Genomic DNA, 27,005 nt, shown 5'->3' on the forward strand with positions numbered 1-27,005 from the left:
GGGTGTCAAACTCAATTTCACAGAGGGCCACTTCAGCATATTGGCCCCCCTCAACGGGCCACATTGACGGTACACATCAGGAGTGCATCCCTGCTAAAACACCCCAGACAAAAGGTTGACTTCCCTCATTCAGGTCTGTATAGGCTTATAATGAGTCAATGGTCCAGGTGTGTTAGAGAAGGAATGCATCTAAAGTTGCAGATGGTAGCTCTGGAAAACTAGACTTGGGCAGCTCTAGCATAAATGTATGAAAATACAATGTTAAAAATAAATTAAACACCTCATATTGTTAAATAATTGATTTTATGTATTGAAGTTTTATATATTGCATTTGAGTTCCCATGGCCTATAAAATGCTGGGGGGCCACAAGTTTGACACATGTGCATTACACCATAGAACTGCCAATTGGTAATTGAAGTAAAGTAGCTTCGATTTCAAAGAAGCCAACATTGAAGTTGATTGGCAAATGAACCATCACCAAAGAGGAAGGCTCTTGTGGTCTCACTGCACCCCAAGAGATTCATAACCGACAAAAAACATTTCTGTCTGGTTTTGAACCAGAGACCTTTTGCGTGTTAAGCAAATGTGATAACCACTACACTACAGGAACTGAACTTCTCTTGTTTGTTTCAGTTTGAGGTTCCAAAGTTGATGATGTGAGATGCAACACAAGAAAATTTCAACTGAGGTTTGCACTCAGATGCCTGGATTCAGAGTACAGACCATGACACCACAGAACCCTTGTTGACCTTTAGTAAACACCTGTGATGAATAGAACATGCAAAAATCTGTTTCTGTCTGGTTTCAAACCAGAGACCTTTTGCATGTGAAGCAAATGTGAGAACCACTACACTACAGAAACTCATGCTCTTTGCAGTGTTCCTGGTAGATGATCCAAATTTTGTTAGAGACTAATAACACGCATGGAACGATGTCAAATACCACAGATCCTCTCAGAGAGCACAGTAACTTGGTGAACAAACTGTCAGACTTATACGTGTGCCTAATTTCATATTACAGTCCATAAACTAAGCCTGGGATCAACAAATTGTATTGAAGATGTCATTAGCAGAGACAAATGGTTCTGCAGAGACTTGGCTAAATGGCTAAAAAATAAAATCAATACTTACAAATAAAAAATGGTTCAAAAATAAAATTAACACATTAAAATAAAAAATATCTGTAAAATACAATCAACACTTGAAAATTAAAATTGGTTCAAAAATAATATCAACACTTGGAAATTAAAAATGGTTAAAAAATAATATCAACACTTAAAAATACAAAATCTCTGGAAAATAAAATATTATGTATGTTGTTTTGAAAAAGATTAGAATATAAGCACTTTTATCAAATCTTCATTGTGGTAAGATCATGTCAGTTCTTCTTAAATCCATGGAAACTCAACAGTTTGTAAGGTAGGTGAGTTAGCTCAGCAGGTTAGAGCACCGTGCTGATAATGCTGAGGTCAGCAGTTCAAACCCCATATGGGGCAATTCATGTGTAAGGTCTTTCAGACAATCAACACTTCAAAATAAATAAGGGTTCAAAAATAAAATCAACACTTCAAAATAAATAAGGGTTCAAAAATAAAGTCAACACTTTACAATAAATAAGGGTTCAAAAATAAAATCAACACTTCACAATTAAAAAATGGTTCAAAAATAAAATCAACACTTCAAAATAAATAAGGGTTCAAAAATAAAATCAACACTTCAAAATGTATAATGGTAACTGTTTCTGTCTGTTCAGTCCATAACATCAATACTTACAAATAAAAAATGGTTAGGAAGGACATTACAAACCTTTTGTTGAAGTGGCACGTTAAATTCAAGTCTCCATTACAGACCAGAGAAAACTAAAGTCCATTTGAGGAGCCGGTAGTTTATCTCGAGGAAATAAATGACGATGCAAAAGTTAATTAGACTGTAACATGCGCAGTCCGCTGCTCAACCACTGCGGAATTAGAAAGAAACCGCTGGAAGTAACTCATCCAGCGGATTTAACAAATGGAGCCTTCTTGGTGCTCGTTACCCAGGAGAGCGGCGCTCTGGAGGAGCTGCAGACGTAACATCATATGTCCGTTTCGGAGAAGCGAAACCACGCAAAAAAAAAAAAAAAATCCTGGTAAAAGCTCACACCGGACCGCGCAGGGTAAAACACTCACAGAGTTCAGTTGATCTGTTTGGATCAGACAGATCCAACTGACTGATGAATTAGTGCAGAATTTTCTGCAGATGGGAACCAGGAGGAAGTTGTTCAGACCCCAGCGGGTGAAGTGATGCTAATTTATGTGAAGTCGCTTAACTTAATTTATTAAAAGTTATTGGGGCCTCAGTCAGTGGTTTTTGTCACTACGAGAAAAATGTAGATACATTTATCTGCTTAATCTGTGATGGGATCTGGATTCACGGTGAATATTAACTAAACCGTAAAAATGCGACTAAATAGCCGATGTTAATATGATTGTAATTTCACGGATAAAAATAGTACATGACCGATTTTTTTTATTTATTTATTTATTTTTTTTATGTTGTCGGTCAAGATAACAGATAACAAAAAAAGTCTAGCGCCACCTGCCGCCCTGACACCAACTCACACACATCTTCATTCACAGTCTTACTTGTAAATCGATTTTTCTTTTCTTGGACGTTTTGATGTTAGCTTGTTGATGTCTCAGTCTTATTCGCTGGGAAAATCAATAAGCAGCTTGAGGTGACTCTGCTGCTCTCTAGTGGCGAAAAGCCGTAATGTTGGCTGGTAACAATCGGAATGCATTGTGGGAGATGTAGTTTGTAGTCAATTCGTGCTCAAAACCTATTTTAAGTCAATCATCGGCCTATAAAATGAAGGGGCGGGCCACATAAAATGACATGGCGGGCCACATGTGGCCCGCGGGCCTTGAGTTTGACACATGTGATTTAGAAGCTTGCCTCAGGTTCCGAAAAGAGACTTGAAAGAGGATAGCAATCAAGTCATTTCAAATTTCTCTTCAGGAGTTTATAATTAACCTTTTTACCCTTTCTTATTTGGATCTTTGACTGAAAATTGTTTGGATTATGTAGGCATACTACACACTATGTGTGTCATTGGTTTAATGAAGTACCATCACAAGTAGTTTTAATGTAAACTGTTTTTTCTTCTTCAATTCTTAATATTGATTGTTTTTTTTTTTTTTTTTGTTTTTTGAAAATGTGGACCAGCAATGCACTACACAAAGCTCAAGCCTACTATGTCTCTATTTCTCTTCAGCTATTTCACAGCTTTTGACCAAATGCAAGTGAAATCTATAGTCTGAAGCCACAAAAGGAAATAAATAATACAAAAAAGAATTGGTGGCAGGCACCCTTGAAAAGATAGAGAGCGGGGTAAATCCTGCTGTGCATTTTGGAGGTGGGAGTAGCTTCTCATCAGCGGGAAACCACAATGTTTGTGGAAAAAGAGGAGAAGATGGATATTTCGGATTGGTCCTTAGTGGAGCTATGGCTGTGCATGATTTAATTGGGACAAACATGTTTCAGTGTGATCACCAAAGGCTGGAAAGGGAAAAGTGTGAGGCTTAGGGAGGGGAAGAAAACAAACATACACTGTATAGGCCAAAAAATGTGTGTGAATGTGGCTGCAGGGCTGTAAAGACTCAGTCAGTAAAGGCTGCTACAGCAGCTGGGCTTGTGTACAGGCGGAGAGAAGAAAAAAAAAAAAAAGGGAACAATCTTTTAAGACTCAGCTGAAAGGATGGACCAATGCTTTACAACAAGATGATGTTAGTTTGTAAATGGAAATTCAGATGGGAGAACCTGAACTACAACCTGAATGGTGTTGTAGTCCCACTTGATAAAACAAGAAGAGAAGACTGCCCAGAAATATCTTTATTCTGATATATTGCACCAACTAAAAGCAAAATCAGTCGTATATGTTTTGTAGTGTTTGCTGTTGAATTACCTGTTCTCATTTCGCTGTGTGTATCTCGGCTGGGGATCAGCATCTCCATCATTAACATCATAGCTTGCCTCCGGGTCCTAAAAGAGAGATGAAAGAGGACAGCAATCAAGTCATTTCAAATTTCGCTTCAGGAGTTTATAATTAACCTTTTACCCCTTCCTGTATGGATTCTTGACTGAAAATTATTTGGATTTATAAAGGTAGCTGCATGCTACACACTGATCACAGTGTGTCATCCACTTCACTTTTTATTCGCTAGTCAAATTCTTTCATATAGTGCTAATTTAGGTAAAAGCAACCGTAAATCAAGTACAGAGGCAAAGCTTAAAAGAACTCACAAAAAAGGTGAAGCAAGAAAACAGACTAATGACATTGCAAAATGTACTGTGCAAAAATTCAAAGCGTGTAAAGTTTAACTGATATAGTCACAAATATGAATGCTTTTTATTGACAGTAGTGACAAAGTGGTGCATAACTGTGAAGTGGAAGAAAACTGTTCAGAAGCTGAAGAGATCAACAGCTCATGTAGAGGAACCAGCTGGCCAACAAACAACCATTGATTCCACAAATCAGAATGTGGTGTGTTCAAATGTGTTAAAAAAAACAACAACTATTGTTTAATAGAAAAAAAAGAAGTTTAAGGTTTACCAAAAGCCATATAAAGAAACCAGAAACATGTGGAACAAGATGTTCTGGTCAAAATGAAGGACAATCTTGAAAGAAAACCAGCAGAAGCTGCAGAAGATTTGAAACTGTGCCAGAGATTCACCTTCTAGCATGACCCTGAAAAAGCAGCCAGAATTTAAATTGAATTGCTTAAATCAAAGTACATTTACAAGTACATTGCAAAGAATTAGAATATTGTAAAAATGTTCAATATTTTTTTTCACTCATTTCAGAAAGTGAAGCTCAATAGTCACAAAGATTCATTATTAGGAATTCAATGAAATATTTCAAGCCTTTTTTTCTTGCAATTGCTATGATTCTTACAGACAACAAAGCCTCCTGGAATGTGTCTGAAAAATACTGAATCTTACGTAATGTCTTTGCAAGGATATTGTAATCTGAAAGGTCAGGCTTTTAAAATGTAGGTCCATATCTATGCATGCAATACTAGGTGTGACCTCTTTTTGCATGAACACAACAGCATAGAGAAGAATAGCATGGGATAGAACAGAATAGAAGTATCCCTTAATGTTTCCCAGTGTGGAATCTCTCAGGTGTACCAGCAGCAACGTAAAAGGCCAATGAAGGCATATGGATTCACTCAAAGGCCCCACAATACAAGAAAAAAATAAAAAAAATGTACAGCTATCAAAATAAGCATACTTAGGTTGAAAGAAATCTGCAACTGAGTAGGATAATTTAATTAAAATGTACAAAAGATAATTTACAAAAATGGAAAAACAGCCATAACAGCAGTTATGGCTGTTATAGCAGCCATAACAGCTGCCATAACTGTAATGACCGTCATAACAGTTATGGCAGCCATAACTGATTGTGCTACTTGTGCAGCACTATCACAAGTAGACCTGCGATTGTGCTACTTTGTGCAGGCAGGACGCATCAGTCTGTCACTGAAGGAACTCTTCACTTCTGCAACAGCCTCATGCATGGGGTGGGAAACATTGTGAAAGAGTGGGGCTGTTTTTTTTTGCCAAAAGTCTGTCTGTCCTCCACCACCTGCACTTGATAAGCACTTCAAAAGTCCTGACCTTCCTGTTTAACTTATCTCCTCTTTCTCAGTAGTAGATTAGCTGCTGCTCCACCAAACTACACCATAAGATGGCTGATGCCACCACAAGGTCCAAAGCTCCATAAAAGGTGAGAGCTCCCTGCACTCCAAAAGATTTTAGTCTTAGTAGGTAGGGTCTGGTCTGACATTCCTGTAAAGAGCATCAGTGTTGTATACGGCATGGAGGAGATCTGCCTGTGGCTCCACTGAGGTGGAATGGATGCCTATGTTGCCAAAGCTGCGCTATGTCATAGTTCTGGGACGCCTGACTGCTCTGTCATCCATCGTTCCTCTGCTGCACCTGCAAGCCGCTTCTCAGCAGTAATCAAGTTATTCCCTGCACCTGTTTTCCTACATTTATACACAGCTTTCCAGCATTCCTTTTCTGCCTGATCACAACCGAGTTACTTTTTCAGTTTTTTCTTGTTTTGATCTTGTCGGATACCTCACTGACTTCTGTTTTCTCGACACCAATCTTATGTCTCATGCCTGATCCACGGATCAGTCTGTCTGCCTGACCCTTGCTTGTTCCACGGATCTGCCTCTCACCTCAGTGAGATCTAATGTTGGGGGTAAAAGATGCCTGTTCCACTCAGCACTGTGCCTGTTGAAACATCACCACACTCCCATCTTACTTTATCTAAGAACTAAAGGCTGCTGCTCATTATCCCAATCCTTCGCCTGGTCTCTGAAAATGTTAGTGGCTCCCTTTTCTGAGTTTTCTGCTTGTCACTGGCTCTTCGGCAGCCACTAACCCATGTCTCCTTTTTCCAATTCCCCTGAGTTTCTCCAGGAGTTTCCTGTTTTTCACCAGAAAGCTTTTTAATAAATCTTTGAAACTATGCTTAAATTTTGGCTCCTTACCCTGATCTGTTACAACTTAGGTCATCTACATTGTTGGGTTTGGTGTCTCTCTTATTCATCTTGACAATATCCCATAGATTCTTCATGGAGTTCAGGTGAGGAAGATGTGCTGACCAATACAGAACAGTAAATATCACTGTCAATCAATCAATTTAGGTATATTTGTCAATGTGGACAGATGCCAAGTCCTGCTATAAAAGGAAAATAAGCATCTCAGTAAATGCTTATCAGCAGAAGTAAGTTCTGCCAAATGTTCTTGTAGATGACTGAAACAAACAACACCAGAGATTTATCCCCTGCCACACTTTTTCCTCCCACTCAACTTTCTATGAATATGTTATGAGTTGTTTTTCAATATTCACATTTTCTAAAACACTAAATTATAAGTTTTCATGATCTGAAAGTCATAACCACCAAAATTACAACAAAGGCTGTAAATACACTAAAATGAATCTATGAGCTATCTATAATTTTCTGAAATGAGTGATTAAAATATTGAACCTTTTCATAACATTCAAATATTTGAATGTACTGTTGTATGTTATAATGATCCAAGCCTAATTGAAAATCAGTGGTGAGATTCAAAAATTGGTGTTCCCAGAAACACTCAATTTATTCTGAGTTTGGGCCATTTCGCAACATCTCTAGATGTGCAAAGCTTGTGGAGGGATACCCTAAGAGACTTGCAGCCGAAAAGGCAACATAATTGGGTTTTACAATGTATTGATTGGGGGTTGGATAATGAAGAATTTTGTTCCCATTTACAATTCTGAGCCGCTTTGTGTCGGTCCAACACACACACACACAAAAATATCTAAAAGGGGTATGGATTTGTGAGGTATCACTCATAAAACCAATTAGCTATACAGCAATATATGTAAATATAAAGGCAACAAGACAGAAAAAATAAGGAAAAGTGTTTCAGTATTGTGCTTCCACACTAAGAAGCTTGATCCACATGAAAGGATCCAAAAAGCTGCAAACTCCCATCCTCCCAGTCAGAGCTTAAAAAGTCTGGGAGGAGGAAATCCTTTGCCCTGCTGTGAGCATTGACTTATGGTGTAGTGATAGGAAATAATGAGATTTTTAATGTAGGATGAAAACTGGCCATTAAAGGCTTTATATGTGATAAGTAGGATTTTCATAGGGAGACAAATTATGGATGCTAGCATAGGAGATATGTGATCACTCCAGAACCAGTCAATACTTTGGTTGGGCAGCTTTGAGCCCGTTGTGTGGTATTTAGGGAACTAATTGGTCCCACAGCTAGAGCAGAATTTCGGTTGTTCAAAGTATAATAGACAAAGGCATTGACCAGTTTCCCTGGAACAAATTTGGACATGTTTAATTATTTAAGTTATATAAGTGTGGAGGAAAAAAAATCAATATACAGGTGGATCAAATTCATTTAAACCCTCCTGTTATGTTCGTTTCTGAGGTACAGCAATAATGTTCGCGGGTCAATTTGACCCGGGGAGTGTTTAGTCATGCTATAGTGTCAGAAACCAAAAAAATCCTCCAAATCTTTTTTGTGTCTGATTATTAACTCCTATACTAACCATTTCAATCAATATTTGTGCAATTATGTTTTTTTATTCCTCACAAATAAAGGATCAATGACGACAATTTACTCATTCGGACATAAAAAAATGTGATTTACATTTTTTTTATGCCCACTGAAAAACCTAAACACAAAATAACACTAAGTATCTTTGAAAGTGATTTTTTGTAAATTTTTTTATATTACATTTAGATTTTTTTTTGAAGGGGTCATCTTTATAATTGAACTTGAGACACTATTCTGCCCTGAGTCAAATTGACCTGCTGACTAAAATCAAGACAAATGAGTCCTGAAGATGATCCTCCAGCTGGATTTCCAGTTTAAACCTGCATGTCCAAAACATAACTGGGTTTTTCATCACATGCTGCCCAGATTTTTATGTCATATTTAGCTGGTGTGGAAGGCATATATAGTGTAAATGAGCAGCGACCGCTGAATGCCAGCGGTGATCTTTATGAATGCCACAAATCTTCCATCTACTGTGACATTGGAGCCTGTTTTATAGAACAGAGGAAGTTACAACCCACATGTTCCACACTGTTCTATTAGCTGCTAGTTTGTCTTGTCCATCGATTGTCAAATCAGATTACTCTGGAGACAAGTCTCCAGAAACATTATGGCCCGAAATATTACCCTGCCTGTCTCTGCATCCCTTAGACTGGCTGTTGATTCATCCTTTGACTTGAAAACTCTGATCAGAATGAGGACCCCCCTCAAATATGCATGTAAATGCATCTGGTCCAGCTCCTTCCAGTTCTCTCCAAAAACTCGCCTTCCTTTTAGACTTGTCATTTCAACAATGATTTTCTGTATTGCACTAGGCTCGAGTAGCTCAGACTGACTTGATGTCTGTGATGTGAGTTACTGCCATCCTGGCATGATCATCAAGAAGTTCCAGAGCTTCTATGGTTGTCATCTTTTTATTTCCCTGCTGCTCATTTCCTGATCTCCAACAGTGACGATATTACATGTACCTTCAGTGTGTAATGCGTTTAGGAATCCCTTGCAGAGAGTATTTATGCCCCCCCCCCCCACTTCTGCTGAGTGTCCACTCAGTGTGGGTGGAGTTTGCCCACAGGAACAGAAAAGGTTCCTGTCAAAAGTTGTATGAACACCTGCTTTCTGATAGCTTCCTAGTGAAGTAAAGAGAATAGTGAAAGAGTGGGTTTGTGTGTGTGTTTAGGGGTGTGTGTGGTGTGTGTGTATGTGTGTGTGTGCATGCATGTGTGGTGTGGTGTGTGTGTGTATGTGTGTGGTGAAATATGTCTCATAGGTGCAAGGAAACACATAGAATTGGACATTTTTTTAACCTTTTTACCCTTCAACTTGTATGCCGGGTCAAATTGACCCGAACAGTATCTATGTAACAAATGGACCTAGGGGGGGCTGCAAGTGTGTAAAATGAACCATTTTTATTTTATACATAGAGTGCACCTATTAAGACAAATAGAAAAAATTTCATGCAGAAAAAATACTTCTAACTATTTTTTTTTAATTTTTAAACTTTGAAACGGGTCAAATTGACCCGGAACATAACAGGAGGGTTTTAACAATTTTTCACTTGTTTGAAAATATTTAATAAATCATATCTAACATCAAACAGTGCACTGTTGTTCCAGTTCTGTTGACTTACGTTTTACAGTGTACAGCCGTGCATGTTTATGTGCTGGAAGCAGAAAGGGGGCTCCACCCAGGGACCTATTTAAGTAAGAATCACCCCTGCTTGCACTGTCAGCAGCACACTGAATATTCACAACAATGTTTAAGCACTTCCATGCACTTCACGCCTAAAAATAGTTTGTCTTGTGACTTTTTTGCTTTTCCTAATTTATGGCACTGCATGAATTCAACTAAGACATTTGCTTATGCAACAAGCTCCCTACAGCTGAGAATTGTTATCACCAACATAAATTTTGCAAACTGAAGTTTTTGCAAAGTGTTGCCTTTTTGCAGATAATCTGGAGCTTATATAACAACAGGCTCCAACAGAGCAGGTTCGATTGTGGCAATATAAAAGGCAGCTTCATGACACTGGAAAACACATGTTGCTCACCCGTTAATCTTACATGACGAGCAATACGGAGGGGTGTAAACACTCATACTGAAAATAAATAAAACATGGCTGTAACATATCCAATTAATATTATAGATAATGAATGTTTAAACCCTAATGTCACTAATGCAAAGCTTTTGACTTTAATACCTCACAAACCAACAGTAGTCTTCTCAGATTTATGAAAACAGAGGATTGCTGTGAACTAGTTTATCTGAGTACATTGTAATAACTGATTTGGGACAAATTATGCTGCAGTTGCACCTGTGCATTTAGCATTTTTAACTTACATAATTGCTGTGGAGGTCAGGGTGGTCCTTTTCGATCCCATCATCCAAAATGGTCACCACTACACCTCTCCCAGTGTAGCCCTGAGCCCAGGCTGCTTTCGTATTCAAGTCTTGATGTGTTGGATTGGACTGAAATAAACAAAAGCCTTTTGTTTAGGTGTCTATTTGCTTTGAGCCACACTTCTCAAACAAAAATCACCAGAAAGTGTTTGTCAGCGACAAAGTCATCTGCAAACCCCCCCACTTTATTTAGATCACTGAATAAACACAGCAATGTTTAACATGAAAGTACAAAATGGCAAAAAAAAAAAAAAGAAAGACAACTTGTTGCAGTTCAGCAATCCTTTTGAAAGTATTTGGCTCTTGACGTAAATAACAGACTGTGAGCTTTTGAGTGGAAGGAGAGGGACACAAAAAGGGGTTAGAGAGTGGTTGCTGAAAGTCGTACTGCGAGAGGTATAAGGGAAAGTAAGCACTGTAGGTGGAAGAGGTGGTTAAAGATAGACTCACACTCAGAGAACAGAAAAACACGCTCCTAAAACTACACTGTTCTGCGCCATGCTTTGTTTGTACAGTTCATATAAATCTTTTATTTAATCATTTCATTTTCAAGCAATCATATCACACTGGTGGCATAAAGACATATGCAGTGAGGCGATACTCAATATTGGGTTTGGAGAATATTGGAGAATGAGGAAAAAAAAAAGATATAAAGAATATTTTTGGTAAAAGTAAGAAACTAATAATCTTAGAGTCAACTCAGAGTCAGCCTCCAGTGATGATATTGTTGTAAATATCTCAGTTGGTTAATGTTTGATCCGCTCTGCATTTTATTTTTATTCATGTGTAGGATCATTGTGCAGGAAGACATTTTGACTACTCAAATCACATAATCTCTGTCTTCCTAAACCAATGTCGCCAGTTTACTTGGTAGTGGCATTTGAGACAAGGTGATTTAAAAAAATTATTCATAATCGCAACCACTATTAAAAAAAATCACTGATTTAAAACTCGTTTGACAACATGAAATTGGCCAAAGGATAGTGGAATGCAACACATTATGTTTCCAACTAAAGAGAGCAAAAAGTCTCCAAGAGTGCATTAATGATTTACGCAGAAATGTAGAAAAAATAAAAATAAAAAATCCAAAAACAATATCCAATGCACCGCAGGACCTGCCTCAGGTTAAGGTCAGTGTTTCAACGGTAAGATAGAGTCTGCTCAAAAATGACATTCATAAGAGGTCAAAAAGGCCAAACCTCTTCAGATCAAAAAGGAAAAAAAAATGCCTGTCTCACATTTCCCAAACAATATTGTGATGGTCTCCTGAATTTTATTTGAAATGTGTGGATAGCGCGACATCTCCAATAAAACCAACACAGCAGTTAGACACGCAGTGACAGAGTGACGGTCTGCTAGGCCTGGGCAACAATAACCATCGGTGATCGGTACTAATAGAAAACTGATATATGATCAATAACAATAGAAAGTACAATCGATAGAATGTTCAATAATTTCACTGAAGTCCGATCCGGAACCACACAGAATTCTTGGGGCAGAGGAAAGGCTTTAGTTTCTATGCTGTGAGCTTTAACGGGCAGCACTAGCACATAAACCTCAAATGTGACATTAACGAATCAATTCTTCAAAGCAGAGTGGGCTAAAAATGCTCCTCAGTGACTGATTGCTGGTTATTGCAAATGCTTTATGGCAGTTATTTGCAACCAACCAACTCTTTAGGTTTTGGGAGGCAGTTATATTTTTTCAAATAGCACAAATTTGGGTGAAAAATGGGCTCACCAGAAAACGTTTTTTTTTTTTGTTTTTGCATTTGCTCTGTTATCATCAACATTTGTTTGATGACCTAAAAAACATTTAAGTAATAAAGGCAAAAATTCTGCAAGAGGGAAAAATATTGCTTCGCAGCACTGAATCAATCTGTATACTGATATGAAATAACTCTCACTATTGTAAAATTGTTGTGATGCCAAGACAGCTATAGTGGCTCTGTGGCATGTGGCTCAGAGAAGCTTTATTATCCTCTTATTTCTGAAGTCACAGTTGGGTAGAATATTTTGAAAGGAAAAGCGTGTTAAGACAGTCAGACATTTTAAAGTCTAATGCTAAATGTCAGAAGCAGTTTCATGTCTTCCATTCGCTGTTGTCTTGTGCCATGTTTGGTCTGCCGCAGTGACAGCAGTTTAAGGTAAATGAAGAGGAACAAAAAGGAAAGATTGGGGTGGGGGGAGAATTGGAGCTTTTCTAAGAAAGGTTGTGAATAATAAAAAAAGACATAGCACAGCAGCAAACAGTATTAATGTTTTACAGGTGATACACCTTCAGTCAACATCCTAAGACGTCATAAATTATACATTTAACTCCCAAACTCTTGCTGGTGATCAAGACGACAGATGAATGGGTGGGACAATTTCTGATTAGCTGACTGATGACAAGGAATCCTAAAATACAAATACATAACAATATAACTAAATGCACACATCTCTATGATTTAGCCTTCATACTTTATAGCTAAATTTATTTGTTGACAGTTCTGTACTTCACTGATGTTAGAAGCATGTACCTACATAGTAAGTCCTGTTGCGTCATATATTTAAATGAGAAGGGAGGCCAGAACCTACCAGGTACCACTGCTTGGAAAAATCTGGGTCTGTGGGGTCTTCAAAGATATCCCTCTTCTTTCTTCTTTTCACCACTTGCTGTTCCGCCCACAGGACCTGGAGTGCCCAGACACACAAACACACACAAACAGAGCGTACAAATAAATAAACCCACGCACAAAGGAAAATTCACAGTTTACACTGCTGCCCTCACATCATATTTGTTGTTACTAATGTTCCTGTTTCAGATGTGATTCCAGTGTCAAACAAGACTAGAGACAAGTGAAAAACATGGTCCCAACTGGGTTCAGAAAGTAACAACTAAACAGAAAAGCAGAGATGTAGAGAAAATCGGATTTGCTTCATTGCTCAGATTCCAGAAGAACAGTGGCTCCTGCACCGTTTTGTGTTCTTTAAAGAATAACCAGTGCATTAAACCTACTATATAAATAATACTTGTGGTGAAACATGGTAAGTTAAATTAATTTATAGTTCACATACATTCATCATGGGCGTTAATATAATTTCTGATCTATGAAAAGATTAATTGAAATCACAGTTTATTTATTGTATAACAAACTACTTCAATGAAATTAAACTTTGAAGTTACTGTGGATAATCTCTAAGACATGCATAGTCAAAATTAAATATACAAATATGCATATATGTCCTCACTAATATCTGGTTTAAAGTCACCAAGTTTCACCTTACCACACATTTTTATAGCTATTAGCACTATAAAATTCTGGGTTGATATTTCACATCTTATCTTTGCAGGTAGAGTTAATGTAAAATCTTTTGTAGATTCTTAAAAGCTCAAAGTTTGTCTTCTTCGTCTATTCGTTGTCCTGCAGGAATTCAAGGTTGTGCCAAAGTTTGATGTATCTGCTTCAATCTGTCATCTTTATATAAAACTTAATGGATAAGGAAGCGCAGCAAGAATCCAAGCACTGCCAAGGCTTTGACTTAAACTGGAAGATGTTGGAACGCCAGTATCACTGCCCACAAGAAAGACATTTTAATATCAACTTGAAGACTGAGAGGTTGTCTATCAAGAAAGCAGCACCTGCTTCAAAAATGACACCATCAAGAACCACAAAATTTGCAGCTGCCTTTAAGGACAAGCCACCTGCCTTCTGGAAGACAAAATCTTTTGCTGAACACAAGGATTAAGAAATCTGGCCACGGTTGGAAGAATGTTTGAATGAGTTTCAGCTAAGCTTTCAAATTTAAGAAGCCAATACATTGCCAACTATTACAAGCAGTATTGTGTGGGTCTATTTCTAGGAAAACCGTTAAATTGCATAAAGTTGGTGAAATAATGAAAACGGAGGAGTGCCTCTGAATTCTTGAACGCTTCAAATCAATGACCAATGACCAACAGATTTTAATGTGCAGCTGCAAACACACATTAAAATGCATTTTGGAAGGAATAACAAAGGTTTAAATTATGCTTATGGAGTGTTTCCAATAGTAAGACTATTCAAAATTTATGTACTGTGCTTAAGACTCAGGTTCGTGCCAGGGACCAACTAATTTAAATTAACTTCAGCATGCTGATAAAAGGAGTGGTCAAAAATACACCCAGAATTAAGCGACCACTTTGTTGAAGGCTACAGAGAATTGACAATTGTGTGGAGGACTCGCTACTATCTAAAGGACATTTACTCAGAGTGGTCATCTGCATATATTTGAGTCAGCATGAATAATTTGGTCAATTCGTCCATTAGAAAAATCCACAATTTAAACTCATTCATCCAAGTACTGTTTTTAAAATGCATTATGTACAAGTGAAATGCAATCACATTTGAATAGACGTGTTTGTATTTATATTATTATTCCATAATCGAAAAAGTCAAATAAAGCACCACGTGCATAAAATGAAGTTGACCTTCATTAGTGCTTGCAACCTTCTGAAAGGACCAGCAAGTGAAACAGATGGGTCTTTTAAATCCTTTCTATAAAACCGTTCACTCTGCAAACAGAACAAATGTGATTGTATTCTTAGAACCAAATGATTTAAAATACTTAATAACAGAGAGAAAAAAGCACCCTGAGGTCCAGGGCAAGGACAAAGACTTGACATACACCAGCGCACAAAGCAGCAATCATAAAAGAAGAGGGAGGTCTCAGCATGGGTTAGGAGGGCAATTTGCATGAGCAATAAAATGTTTCTTTCATTTTTGCCAAGTGTCCTGAGGATGTTTACCATTTGATTACTAAGGAGGGGACCTGCTGCTATTATTTGTAATAGAAATAGACTGGAAACAACAGATCTGAGGTTTTGATTTGTAGCTGGACTACTGCGTTAGAAGGAGGTGGGGGGGTGGACATTCACCAGCAGCTTTATCCACAAAATGGACCTCACTAAATGTGAGATGACAGTAAGTGAGAGGAGTACATTCTGTGAACAGATTGTTAGTCCACCACACAGGACAACCATTCATATTTGTAAACACATCCAATTTAGAGAAACTGGATTCTCAATGCACACACACTACTGGTGGTAGACGTACTGGTGAGTGTGTGTACATGTGTATGTATACTTAGTCACCAGTTAGAAAAGGGATCAAATGTATTCTAGACTTTAGTCATCATCTTCAGACTTTTTCCTGAAGCCTCACTTGTTTCAGTGAGTCATGGTCTGTACAGGCCTAAAGCAACACTCCACTGAACGCCAATTAGGGCTTCGGTTGTCCATGTGAGATATATATATATATATTTATCTATATATATATATATATATATATATATATATATATATATATATATATATATATATATATATATATATATATATATATACACTTTACCGCTGTTAATTTTCTTGATGACATTAAAAACCAGGTACAAGTTTTTAATGTACCTGTATTCTGACTCTTTTCAGCTACACCTTTTCTGACTCGTACAATTTATTTCTGGTCTGTGGCCCTAAGACCTAAGAGGCCATTCTAGCTACAACCACAGCATTGGTGAAGTAGGAAGCTGTTAAAAAGAAAATATTTTTTTCTACTGAGGCATGTCAACTGTTCATTCAGGCTGCAACAACTTCGAACTAGATTTCACCGGGTGCTATCGATTTCACTTGTTCACCATTTCATACTTGTGCAATTTTAGGCACTTTGTACCCAACCTTTTCAAATATACAAAAAAAGGAAACTGTCTTTCACAAGAAGTATATTCTTAACACCATGCTGCTTTGTCAAATTGGCAAAGCAGCAAAGCCACTTAAAAACAGACTTCAGGTAGTCACAAGAAAGTCTGGATCTATTATATCAAAGTGAGTCTGTTTTGTTCAGGATTTTTGAAATGTTGTTAACCTTTTGGAAATATCCTCTCTACAAGGAGTACAAATGGAGACTAATAATGTCGGTATTTGCTAATAAATTAAAGAAATATTTTAAATGGGCTAATATGTTTTTTAAAATAACAGTTAATCACAAAAGATGATTTTACCTCTACTCCCAACATATGTAAGGTAATTAAACTTCATGGTAGGAAGACGAGAAAAAAATAATTTAACACTTAACTATAGATCTGTAAGAAAAATTTATATGGTCAAAGTTTTCCAAAAGAGTGTGATTTGATCATCAGTGGATCTCTCTTAAAAACTCGAGATGACAAAGGGGCTTCAAATGGCAGTACTTTAAAAATTTATTTAAAATCCCCCCCCCCCATTATAATTCCAAACTTCTTTACACTCCGTTTTGTAGAGTTCTCAGTCATTTTAAAAGCCAATTATGAATATAAACGTTCACTATGGCTTTATGGCAGATATTTGTCAGGTTTTAAATATAAAAGTTGGATCAAAACAGGTATGGACGGACAAACAGATGTTTCTAGAATACATAAGAACCATATTTAAAAAGCCTACGTTGCATTTGTGATCATTCACCAAGGTAGGCTCAGTGTGACCTTAACCAATACAAAAAAGACTAATAAATTATCTGCTGTTTTTGTGGAGTTAAATCCTCATTTATTTGGCTGAAAAGGTCTATTGAGCACTGAACATTAAGTCCAGATGAGTCTTATTCGAGTTTTAATTCGTTTTTTAAACTATCAAAAGCCATCAAAGGGCAGAATGGGACCACTTTATATGTACAGAATAAACACTCGGCCTTCCTACATTGTTTAACAACTGTTTTCCTATCTTTTTCATACAATACTTTACTACTTGTGAGAAGTAAAGTATTTTCATAGGTGAATAGCTCATAATTAGTGGTTTATATCACTAACACTGAATATCACAAGTGAGTTGAGAAATTTAAAAAAGTTTAGAGATAAACTATAATGGGATTAGCACTTTCTAATGAAGAAAGTTTTACTTTCTCCATTAGGTTTTCTGTTGATAATAAAGTTAGAATATCACCATCCACATTCACTGTGGCTTTTGCTGACAATAAAAATATATAGCTCTTGAAGTCAGATATAAATTGTTGCAGAGCTTAAAGAGAAGAGAGGAAAGAGCAAGAAAGAGTCGTGTAAATATTCCCTAAAACACTGGGCGCAATAAACAATACTAGATTATATTTTATGCAAAACAAAACAGCAGTAAACCCAAAACAAATCAATTCTTCCCCTCATAGGATGGAAGGGTGTGCAGAGGAAAGATGACAAATGACCCTTACCAACATAATGGTAAAAGCTTATGCAACTGCCAATGTCATCTTGCCACTGCGTGATAATTCAAAGGGGACAGTGATAAGCGGCATGCTCGTACCACAGAAGCAGAGGAAAGGAGACAATGGCGGTTTCGTGAAATGCAGCCTCTGGATTAGGAGGAGGAAACAGCGTAACGAGCTCAAAGCTTAGCAATGACTAATCCAAATCCAACCTTTCTGTTTCTATTGCCTTCTAAATCTGTTTTCTTAAACCACATGAAGCATAACCTTTTTTTTTCTTTCTTTCTTTCTTTCTTTCTTTCTTTCTTTCTTTCTTTCTTCCTTACTCTGTGGATTAGATAGTTGCAACTCAAATGACTATACAGATGCACATAAACATGGAATAAATAAACATGGAAGCACGATCCCACTCACCTGTGCCATGGAGCGGGTTTGTGTTGGCAGCAGCCATGCTTTGCCAGAGGTTTTCTCTGCTTTTTCGGTTGTGTAGGTGTGTAAGTACATCTGGTGCAAGCTGTTGTTTCTCAGCCAAAAGCCCAATGCCCTCAATAGGTCAGAGTTCAACTACCGAGTTACAGAAACTTGAACTGCTGACTTCTGATATGGAATCTCCATTATAAGAACATCTTTTTTTCATCACTTGAGGCTTTAAATCGACAGCTTTATAACAGGTTCCACTTCTGAACGAGATGCTTTTATTTCCCCGTTCAAAATAAACAGGTTTAACTCTAACATTTCTGAGTGCATCTTGTTGATGAGTTCCGGTCCGTGGCGGATATTAGCAGCAGAAAACCATCAACTATTAATCGAGCCTGTAATCTCAGCAGCAATTTTGTCTTTGTTCATTGTGCATTTCGTCATTTGCTCCAGCAAAGAGATCTATAATTGAGCATTGCACATCATTAGTCCCTTTCTAGTGACAATGACAAAATGTTTGCATCTGCCAGCACCCTTGCTAAACCTCATTGATTTCTCATTGTAGGTCTGTTGAAAACAGATAGCATAATCACATTGCTGTGGTGCTCTAGCAGCTCGCTAGAGCACCATAGCATATGGTATGTGAAAGTTCAGAGAGATTTCAATTCAACTCTTGACTACTGCCCACAGTAAATGTCACCGTATCTTAGTAATGTGCCTTAAAGCCCTGGTGCTTGTCAGAGCTCACGAGAGCTTTCCTCAGGCTTCAGGAAATGGGATCAAAATAACTAAAGAAAAATCTTTTAGCCGCCACTTGGGAGATCTATTTAAGTACAGATGGGAAACCTCAGATCTCATTTGGTAAGTATCCATGTCTTCATCAGTAGTCAGGTGCTGCTTGAAATATACTTTAGAGGAGAAATTACCATTGCCGTCTCCCTCTTTTCAAACGTAAAAATGGCAGCAGCGTGAGGGGCGCAGTTCCCTGGCAGCAACACCGAAAAAAACAGGATAGGTAAGGCAGATGTGTGTACAGAAGATAATAATGCAGCACCCTGGGTCTAGTGGTATTTGAATTTATTAGCATCAGTTTGTCTTTTGGGCAGTGACCCAAGGAGATGAGGGTGAGGGTACTGTATGTTACTTGAAAGCACAAAAGCTTTTTTTTGTGGGGAAAAATAAAAAGACAATATAAACTCAAGCTGCCTTTTTTCTTTGCTCCACATTAGCTCGGTAACCCACAAGAAAGAATTATTGCCATATTTATATCTACAAAGGAACAGGGCAGAAACAGCATATGGTCCGAAGTCTGTCTGGGTCAGTAGCGTTTGTGGGGGTGGGGGTGATTGTTGCATATTGGGGCCCTGCTGTTTTTTTTTTTATTTTCCTCCTTTGTTTTCTCACAGCCCACACTGGGCCTGGTTGGCATAGAAAGGACCAGCAGGGGAAGCAAGGTGAAATATCAGCATAGCAAGTCTGTCTACTTGTTCCTCTTTTTTTTTTTTAAGGCTCGGTATTATGCAACACTGAACTTTTTTTTAGTTTTATATCATGTTATAATGTTATTCCCTCATCAAAAACATACCTCGAGGAGTGTTGTTTTGAATCTTTTATGTGTGTTTGATAAATCCTTGAATCTCCCACGGCAGCCTAAATACTTGCTCTGCACAAAGCTCTTCGTTGGAGCTGCAGTCTCCAGTTGAGCTTCTTGCCTCACAGAGCACCCGTCGCTTGCACATCCCTAATCAACAAAAAATAGCAAACACCTGGTGAAGCTACGCATTTACCGAGTGCTTCATTTGTACTACTCCTTAGTCCAGTTCTAAAAATGGTTGTAAATGGCATGAGGAGAAGTATTGTTGTGACGACATGATGAAGGCAGAGCGCTGGAAGGAGTTTGAGCTCCTTAAAGAGGCAGAAGCCCAATTTTAAGGCATCAAATTGCAAAGTCAAATTTCTTTTAAGTTATGCTTGATGTACAGCATTTTTTATCACAGCTGAAGGTAATATAGTTACTTGACTGTGCTATAAAATGGCACCATATGCCTGAAACATAAATGCCACCCTTTAATTATTAAATATTTGATTTCTGCTCTTCTTCATATTCAGATATATATTTTTTATAAAGTCTTTGCTAATGGAATAATGTGTACTGTCAGTGTGCACTTGTTTGAAAATATACACCCCATTCATCAGGTAAAAACAGTCAATATCATTCTTTACAGTTCTCTATTTTTCTCAAAGCAGACTTCTCTCACCTGGGTCCCAAATTCAGGGAAAGTTTGGGTTTTGTTACAGCAACAAACATTGTTTCACCCCAGGGGTTAATTAACTTCCTGTGTCTGTGACATTTTTACAGTTGCTTAGTTTTGATGAGGTCCTGTTTGTGAGTGTTTCTCCTCACTGCCAAACTGATTTTTATTTTTTATTTTTTTCATCTGAACTAATGCTTTTTGAAGTATTTTTGCTCCATCTTAGCTGCTGGATATGTGAATCCATTCAAGAGTGTATGTGGTTTTACTGATTGTTTTGTTTTAAAAGCTGACCTCCTGACCAGCAACATGTTACCTTTGTGAAAGAAAAAAAGACAAAAATAAAATAAACTGCAATACAAACTTTATCATCATATGTTGCCAAGATTTTTGCATTTGCATTTCATGTAACATTTTCTCATAAAATGCCTTGAAAAAGTATTCATACCACTTTAACTTTCTGACAATCTGGTATCTTATAAAAGCATTCTTAGCAATTTATTTAATACAACAAAAGTGTAGACCCAAAATGTCAAATGCTATCCTCCAAGTTCTACTTGTTCCAATATTGATATACTTTCATTGTGCAGAGAAACTTTAAACTTGGATCACTTGAATAAAGTTGAATTTTTTTGACATGTATATATTTCCAGACTTCACTCAGGAAAGGGAAGACGCACAGCTGGGGGTCTAATGTGGTTCAAACAAGAAGCGGAAACAGGGGGCGTTTAGTTGATTCCAATCTACATGATCTTCACAACACACAAGTACTATTATACCACCTATAAAGAGATCTACACTTGTGCAGCCCATTAAAAATCTAATTAGCACTCAAACTGAAGAATGTTAATAGCAAGGCCACGTAGCCAATTTAAAAAGCACATTTTTTCTAATAGGAATCTTAATTACTTGGTTCTCAACACTGATGTTAAGTGGTATTAAACAGTTTTCGTTATTTACATATGATTTCTGTAAACTGCCTTGTTTTGAGTAAGAACAAGCACAAAGATCAGTAAAAACTGAAAAAAACATTCAATAGGATGAAGATTCTACCCTCATTTTTCCTCATTGTTTGTGGTGCCAACCAGCTGTCTACAACGAATTTACAATGGCTTGAAATCTTTTTTCTAAAAAAACAAAAAACAAAACAAAAAAACTGTTTTCTTAGAGAAATGTAATGGATTGTTGAGAGGTTTGATAAGGTTAATATGCTTAAAACAGTCCAGTGACAAGTCTGATTTGATCTGTCTAATTTTCTTAGGTCAACTTCTCTTTGATATGTTCAGGGTCCAGGATACAAATTAAGCTAATTTCACTTCAAAACAAATACTCTTGTTACTGAGGTACCTGGTCAACCTGCTGTTTAAATAGAGAAAAGGACTCTACTATTATTGTTAAAAAAAAAAACCCCAAAAAAACATAAAATCTAACCTGTTGGCATTTGTGTGGACTTGAATAGCAAAAAGGCTGTGGTTATTATTTTCAAAGGACATATGAAACAGTAACAACATAAAAAAGAAAAAAAAAGAAATTCAAACGTAATATTCTTTGGAAGAAAAAATAAAATCAATACATGCTGCTGGTGACTGTCTGGGACTGCCTTTCTCTTGTGCTGCTGCAGTAAATATACAACATTGATAGGTTTATTTTCTGGCTCTTGGTGGGCAGGAAAAGAAAAATATAACTTCCCATTTTCCCTGGGCACTGTTGTGCTTTTTGGATGTATAACATTCACTCTAGCCATGTTTTTACATACAGAATAATACCAAAGCATATATTGAATTTATGATTTTGAATTTTTTTTTTATTAGCTCTGGTGGCCTTTATCCAACAGTTAGCTGACAGGAAAGTGGGCAATGAGAGACGGGGAAGACATGCGGCAAAAGGTCACCAGGCTGGGAATCGAACCTGGGACATCCGCGTCGAGGACTGAGGCCTCCATATATGGGCTGTCCTTAACCCCTGTGCCACCACAGCACACCCTAGAAAAATATTTTTGACAGTCATCCTCTTTTGTTATGTGCAGATGAAGAAGTTTGAGCAATCCTAAAAATGTCCCTATTTAGCATAATTACAGTTATGTAGTGTTCTGAAGTGTGTCAGTGGGACAGATGGAAAGACAAGTGTGGACTACAAAAAAAAATAAAAAGTGGTTGACAAGCTGTCACTGATGCTGGCATGCTTTTCTCTAGTGATGTATACACATTCACTGTGTAATCCAATCTGTCTTCCGGCTTTTTGTTGCCAATAAGGAGAGCCGCGGTGAGCTGTGAGAGAGCTGACACCAGTCTTACCTGTGGTTCTTTTTGCAGTCTGATGTGCATTCCCGTGTGGCCTGACAATGCCCTCTTCTCCACGGCATGGTGCCTGAAGTGATAATAATCTCCAAAAACCTGCACAAACACAGACAAAGAGGCAGTGAATTTACCTGCAGGAACAGCACGGGCAGATAACACTGTTTGCAAGAGTACGGTAACAGAGGTGGATGTGCAGAGAATTCAACTCAAACGGCTGTCACACTGAATGCTGTCACAGTCTGTCTTTCTCTGTTAGTATTAAAAAATAAATTAGCTTGTGTTTGTTTATCTAGGAGCATAGGATTTGATTCAAATGATCACATGTAAAGTGGATGGATTTTTATCATGCTCAAAGAGTCAGTTGTTGCTAGGTTTCAACCACCAAACTGCTGATTTTAGGTACAGTCAAAGAATTAGTTATTGGCCTTGGTCTTCAATATTCCATCCATTTTGTGCAATACACCAGTATTAAAGGCAGCAAAACATTTCCACAGCACCATACTAAGTACAGTTTTCTTAGGTTTGAAAGTCTTGCTTTGACTGGTCCAAACATATTTTTTTTGTCATTGAGGCCAAATGGATCTTTGCCTCCAACCTCAAATATAAAGAACATTAATGGACTAAGCATAAAACTTGGTTTCAGGAAATGGATGAATTTATAAATTGTACCAATTCTGCCAAGATGAATATTCAAATATCCAGTCAGAATTTGCCAGAACCTCAGTAATGAATAATAAAATGTGGTTTTATGCAGCCGAAACTGCAACTTTTACAGACTTTTTCCCAACAAACATTCACCTTTCAGAACAGGGGCACATCAACAACAATATGTACTTCAAAGATGCGGCAGGACTTTTAAAATATTGCTGAGATACATCTATCAAGCAATTGTTTTAGTGATTACTTCGATCCTAAACAGTTGTGTTAACTTCTAGCGATTATTTCGATCCTCCATAATAATAATAAGTCAGTGGTCCACCTAGTTTTTTTAAAAATGTGACATTCATAGCTTCTAACCTGAACTATAAATCAACTGATAAAAAAAAACCTGAAGCTAATCCATTTATTTGAAGCCTAATACATTTAATATCCATCTCCATTTAGGTATTAAAATCTCAGAAAGTGGTACAAATGTCTGTTTAACAAGAATTACGATAATATCAATTTATGATGGAAAAAATACCTTATTCTTTCTGCACAGGAAAGAATGTACAGGTATGTAGCTAGCCTGGAAAGATGAAGAGTAAAAATACAAAACTAGCTCTGAAAAGCAACATTCGCCACAAATCTGCAGATGGACATAACGAAAACACGCATGACCTTCAGAGAAAGAGCTATATAAAAGCTGTCTGGAGCATCCCTAATACTGTTGTCATTGCTCTGCTCATGTCCTGCTCATAAAGGAGCTTTTAGGGACAAGTAATAGGATGACAGCTGTCACCAAACTGCCCTTAAACCTCAGGGGAATTTTATTTTTCATTAGTCTTGCTGTTAGGTGACACATCGAGCAGCCTGAGGCTCCTCTGCTTGTCACGTCAAGGAGAGCTGACCTAGGAGAGGCCTGCAGACTAAATAATAAGGACATATAGAAGTAAGTTGGGTCTAGCGGATAAAAATAGCCAAACAAAAGATTAATAAAGGAGAAAGATGAGGAACAACACAACCACTTGTTAAACGGATGTATTCAAAAGAGAACAGCCACCATTGGATGGAGGAGGCATTGCAATCTGTACAGTTGTGCCACTGGGGAACAGACTCACCTTCACTAGCCCAGTGGAGCGAAGGAAGAGAGGGGGAACCAGAGCGGGGTGGCAATGGGGGGAAACAAGGGGAAGGAAAGGGAAGCTGGGGGTTGGGGTTGAGGTGTTGCTGGAGGGGACCCAAGGTTTGACAGGCTGAGCTGCTGCGATGGATGTGTGTGAGGAGCAAGAAGAGCAGACGCAGCAGGATATAAGGCTCTCCTGGGGCTGCAGGCATATTCTGCAGGCAGCACTGTCTGCGAGCCGCCCAGACTGGAGGCTCCGGCTTAAAGGCCAAACCTGGCAACAGTAACATAGAGATGGCATCCTCCGGCAAGCCAATTTGAATTCATTTGTTGAATGTTGTGATTAAGAGCTGGTTCTAAATCTCCTGCTATGAGCTTGCATATTACCCAAATTGCTCAGTTTTATACAAAAATGAATGGTCTTTCAATGCATGCAATTATGGATAGAAAAGATGAATAAGGCTCCTTCAGTGTTAAGGAGGCTTTTAAAAACATCTTCCTGTATTGATGAAAGCATAATATAAAAAGAAGATGTAAAAACACCTGTACTCATGAAATTAAGAAGAAACGAGTGAGGCGAGCTTTTGAACTCGAGATGTGCTTTGAATGGTCTCCTAGTCTGGGTCAGCACGCTCCACAATGGGGAAGCCTGCTGACTTGGCAACTGTCCAGATGACAGTCATTGACAGCCTCCACAAAGAGGATAAGTCACAACAAAACATCATTGCTTATGAAGCCGGTTGTTCACAGAGTACCTATGCCGAACCGTATTCATAGAAAGTTGAGTGGAAGTAAAAAGTGTTGTCAGTGACAGTGCAGTAAGAGTCAGTATATCATGGAGCCACTATGCACAGACAAATCCCACACATGAGCTAGAAATATCATATTTTGGCAAAGTTGCTCCGGGCCTGTGGGTAAGATTGGTCTGTGCATAACGTCTCTTGACGCAAACTGGACTTTTGCTCAGTGGTCCCTCGTTTCAGATAAAATTTGCATCTTATTTGGAAATTGAGGTCCCGGAGTCTGGAGGAAAAGTGTAGAGGCACACAATCCACCTTGCTAAAAGTCCAGTAGGAAGTTTCTACAAATAGTGATTAATATTGGGTGTCATGTCACCTGCTGCTTCTGATCCACTGCGTTTTCTGAAGTCCTGGGTCAAAACAGTCACCTATTAGAACATTTCAGAGCACTTCTTGCTTCTTTCAGCTGACAAGCTTTATGGAGAGGCTGATTTCATTTTAAAGCAGGAGTTGACACCTGTCCACACTGCCAAATGTACCAAAAGCTGATGTAATGATAATGCAGTCATTGTGCTTGATTGGCCAGCAACCTCGTCTGACCTGGACCCCATGAAGAATCCATGTGGTGTTGTCAAGACATCTTATGAACGTCACTTTCAAAGCAACCTGAGCTTTCTCTACACCTCAGCAGAGCCACTGGCTCCAAGCATAAAGTACTGATGAAGTAATTTATGCACAAAAAAAAAAAAAAAAGTCCCAACCAATATTGAGTGCATAGAAATAAACATATTTTTCAGCAGACTGACATGTCTAAAATATACATATGTTACAAAAGATGAGACTGAATTTGGAGTTTGGAGTTAATTCACACCTCTGGCAGATTTAACTTAACCGCATTGCCTTACTGATTGGCAAAATAATATTTATTTTTTGTGTGTGTGGCCTTACCAGAATCCAGACATGTAAGTGATAAAAAATGTTTAGGGAGTTAAAGATTAGAGCAATAATAAGAACTAATTTACACCTTCTAATCTGCTCTCCTTTTTCAAAAGCTTTTGGAAATCTGTACCTGACTGCTTGAGGTCAGTTCAGGTTTTCTGCTGGTTTCTGGCGTTTTTTTTGGAACCATTTTAGCTTTGCATGCTGACAGAATGTGACAGATCAGTTCAAAAGCAGAAAAAAAAAAAGCAACAATGACCGCTTTTAACAAAATACCAAAAGGATCTACACCATTTTCCATGTCATGGTAGTTTGTCTTTAAAAGGCAATGATGCAAAAAGTTGCATTAATATTCTGGTTAGAAATGGCTTCATTTTTTTCTTTCACTCTGCTTTGAATAGACACATTAAAGGCCCTAAAGCCATTGTAGTGAAAATTGTAACTCTGAGAGGATTGTGGTTGCTCAGCTGGGCTAAAAATAATGTCAATACGGGAGTGTTCTTGTCTGCAAGTCCAGTCGGCTCGCATGCACAGACCCTGAGAGGAATGTCAAGGCCCCAAGGAGGTTTTTAACATCAAAGACTTGGAGCTTATTGCAAAAGCAATAATGGTCAAATAAAGGTGAAAAATACTCAAGGATACAAGCAGAAAGCTTGTCAGCAATTATGAGAAGCATTTGACTGCCCAGACACCAATGATGACTCTCTCCATATTGTATAAATAATTTATTATAAGCTAATTCACTTAAAATGGAAATCAATTAACAAAATTATATATTTCAAAAATGATGTCCCTTGAACACTGTTATTTTCTTTCATGAGAAGCCGGTGTCATTTTCAATCAGATACCAACCTCTTGGTACAATTAAAACAATTTTAAATTTAAATCTGCCAGTGGCTTGAATAAGTC

At 37.8% G+C, this 27,005-nt stretch overlaps 1 protein-coding gene and 1 non-coding gene across 2 annotated transcripts in view; both read right to left on the bottom strand.

Annotated features, from left to right (window-relative positions):
* Positions 1–27,005, bottom strand: part of furinb (furin (paired basic amino acid cleaving enzyme) b) — a 140,943-nt gene that overhangs the window by 59,211 nt on the left and 54,727 nt on the right. The window contains exons 3-6 of the mRNA XM_088006340.1: positions 22,650–22,748; positions 13,086–13,181; positions 10,447–10,575; positions 3,944–4,020 (exon numbers count right to left, since the gene is read on the bottom strand). Coding sequence (XP_087862466.1) covers positions 3,944–4,020; positions 10,447–10,575; positions 13,086–13,181; positions 22,650–22,748 — 401 coding nt within the window. The remainder of the gene's footprint in view (positions 1–3,943; positions 4,021–10,446; positions 10,576–13,085; positions 13,182–22,649; positions 22,749–27,005) is intronic.
* Positions 539–611, bottom strand: trnav-aac (transfer RNA valine (anticodon AAC)). Its single transcript has one exon. It is a non-coding gene; the product is annotated as a tRNA-Val (tRNA).

The sequence above is a fragment of the Poecilia mexicana genome, unplaced genomic scaffold (assembly GCF_051168715.1).
Source record: "Poecilia mexicana isolate PSO_F unplaced genomic scaffold, ASM5116871v1 scaffold_6, whole genome shotgun sequence".
NCBI lineage: Eukaryota > Metazoa > Chordata > Actinopteri > Cyprinodontiformes > Poeciliidae > Poecilia > Poecilia mexicana.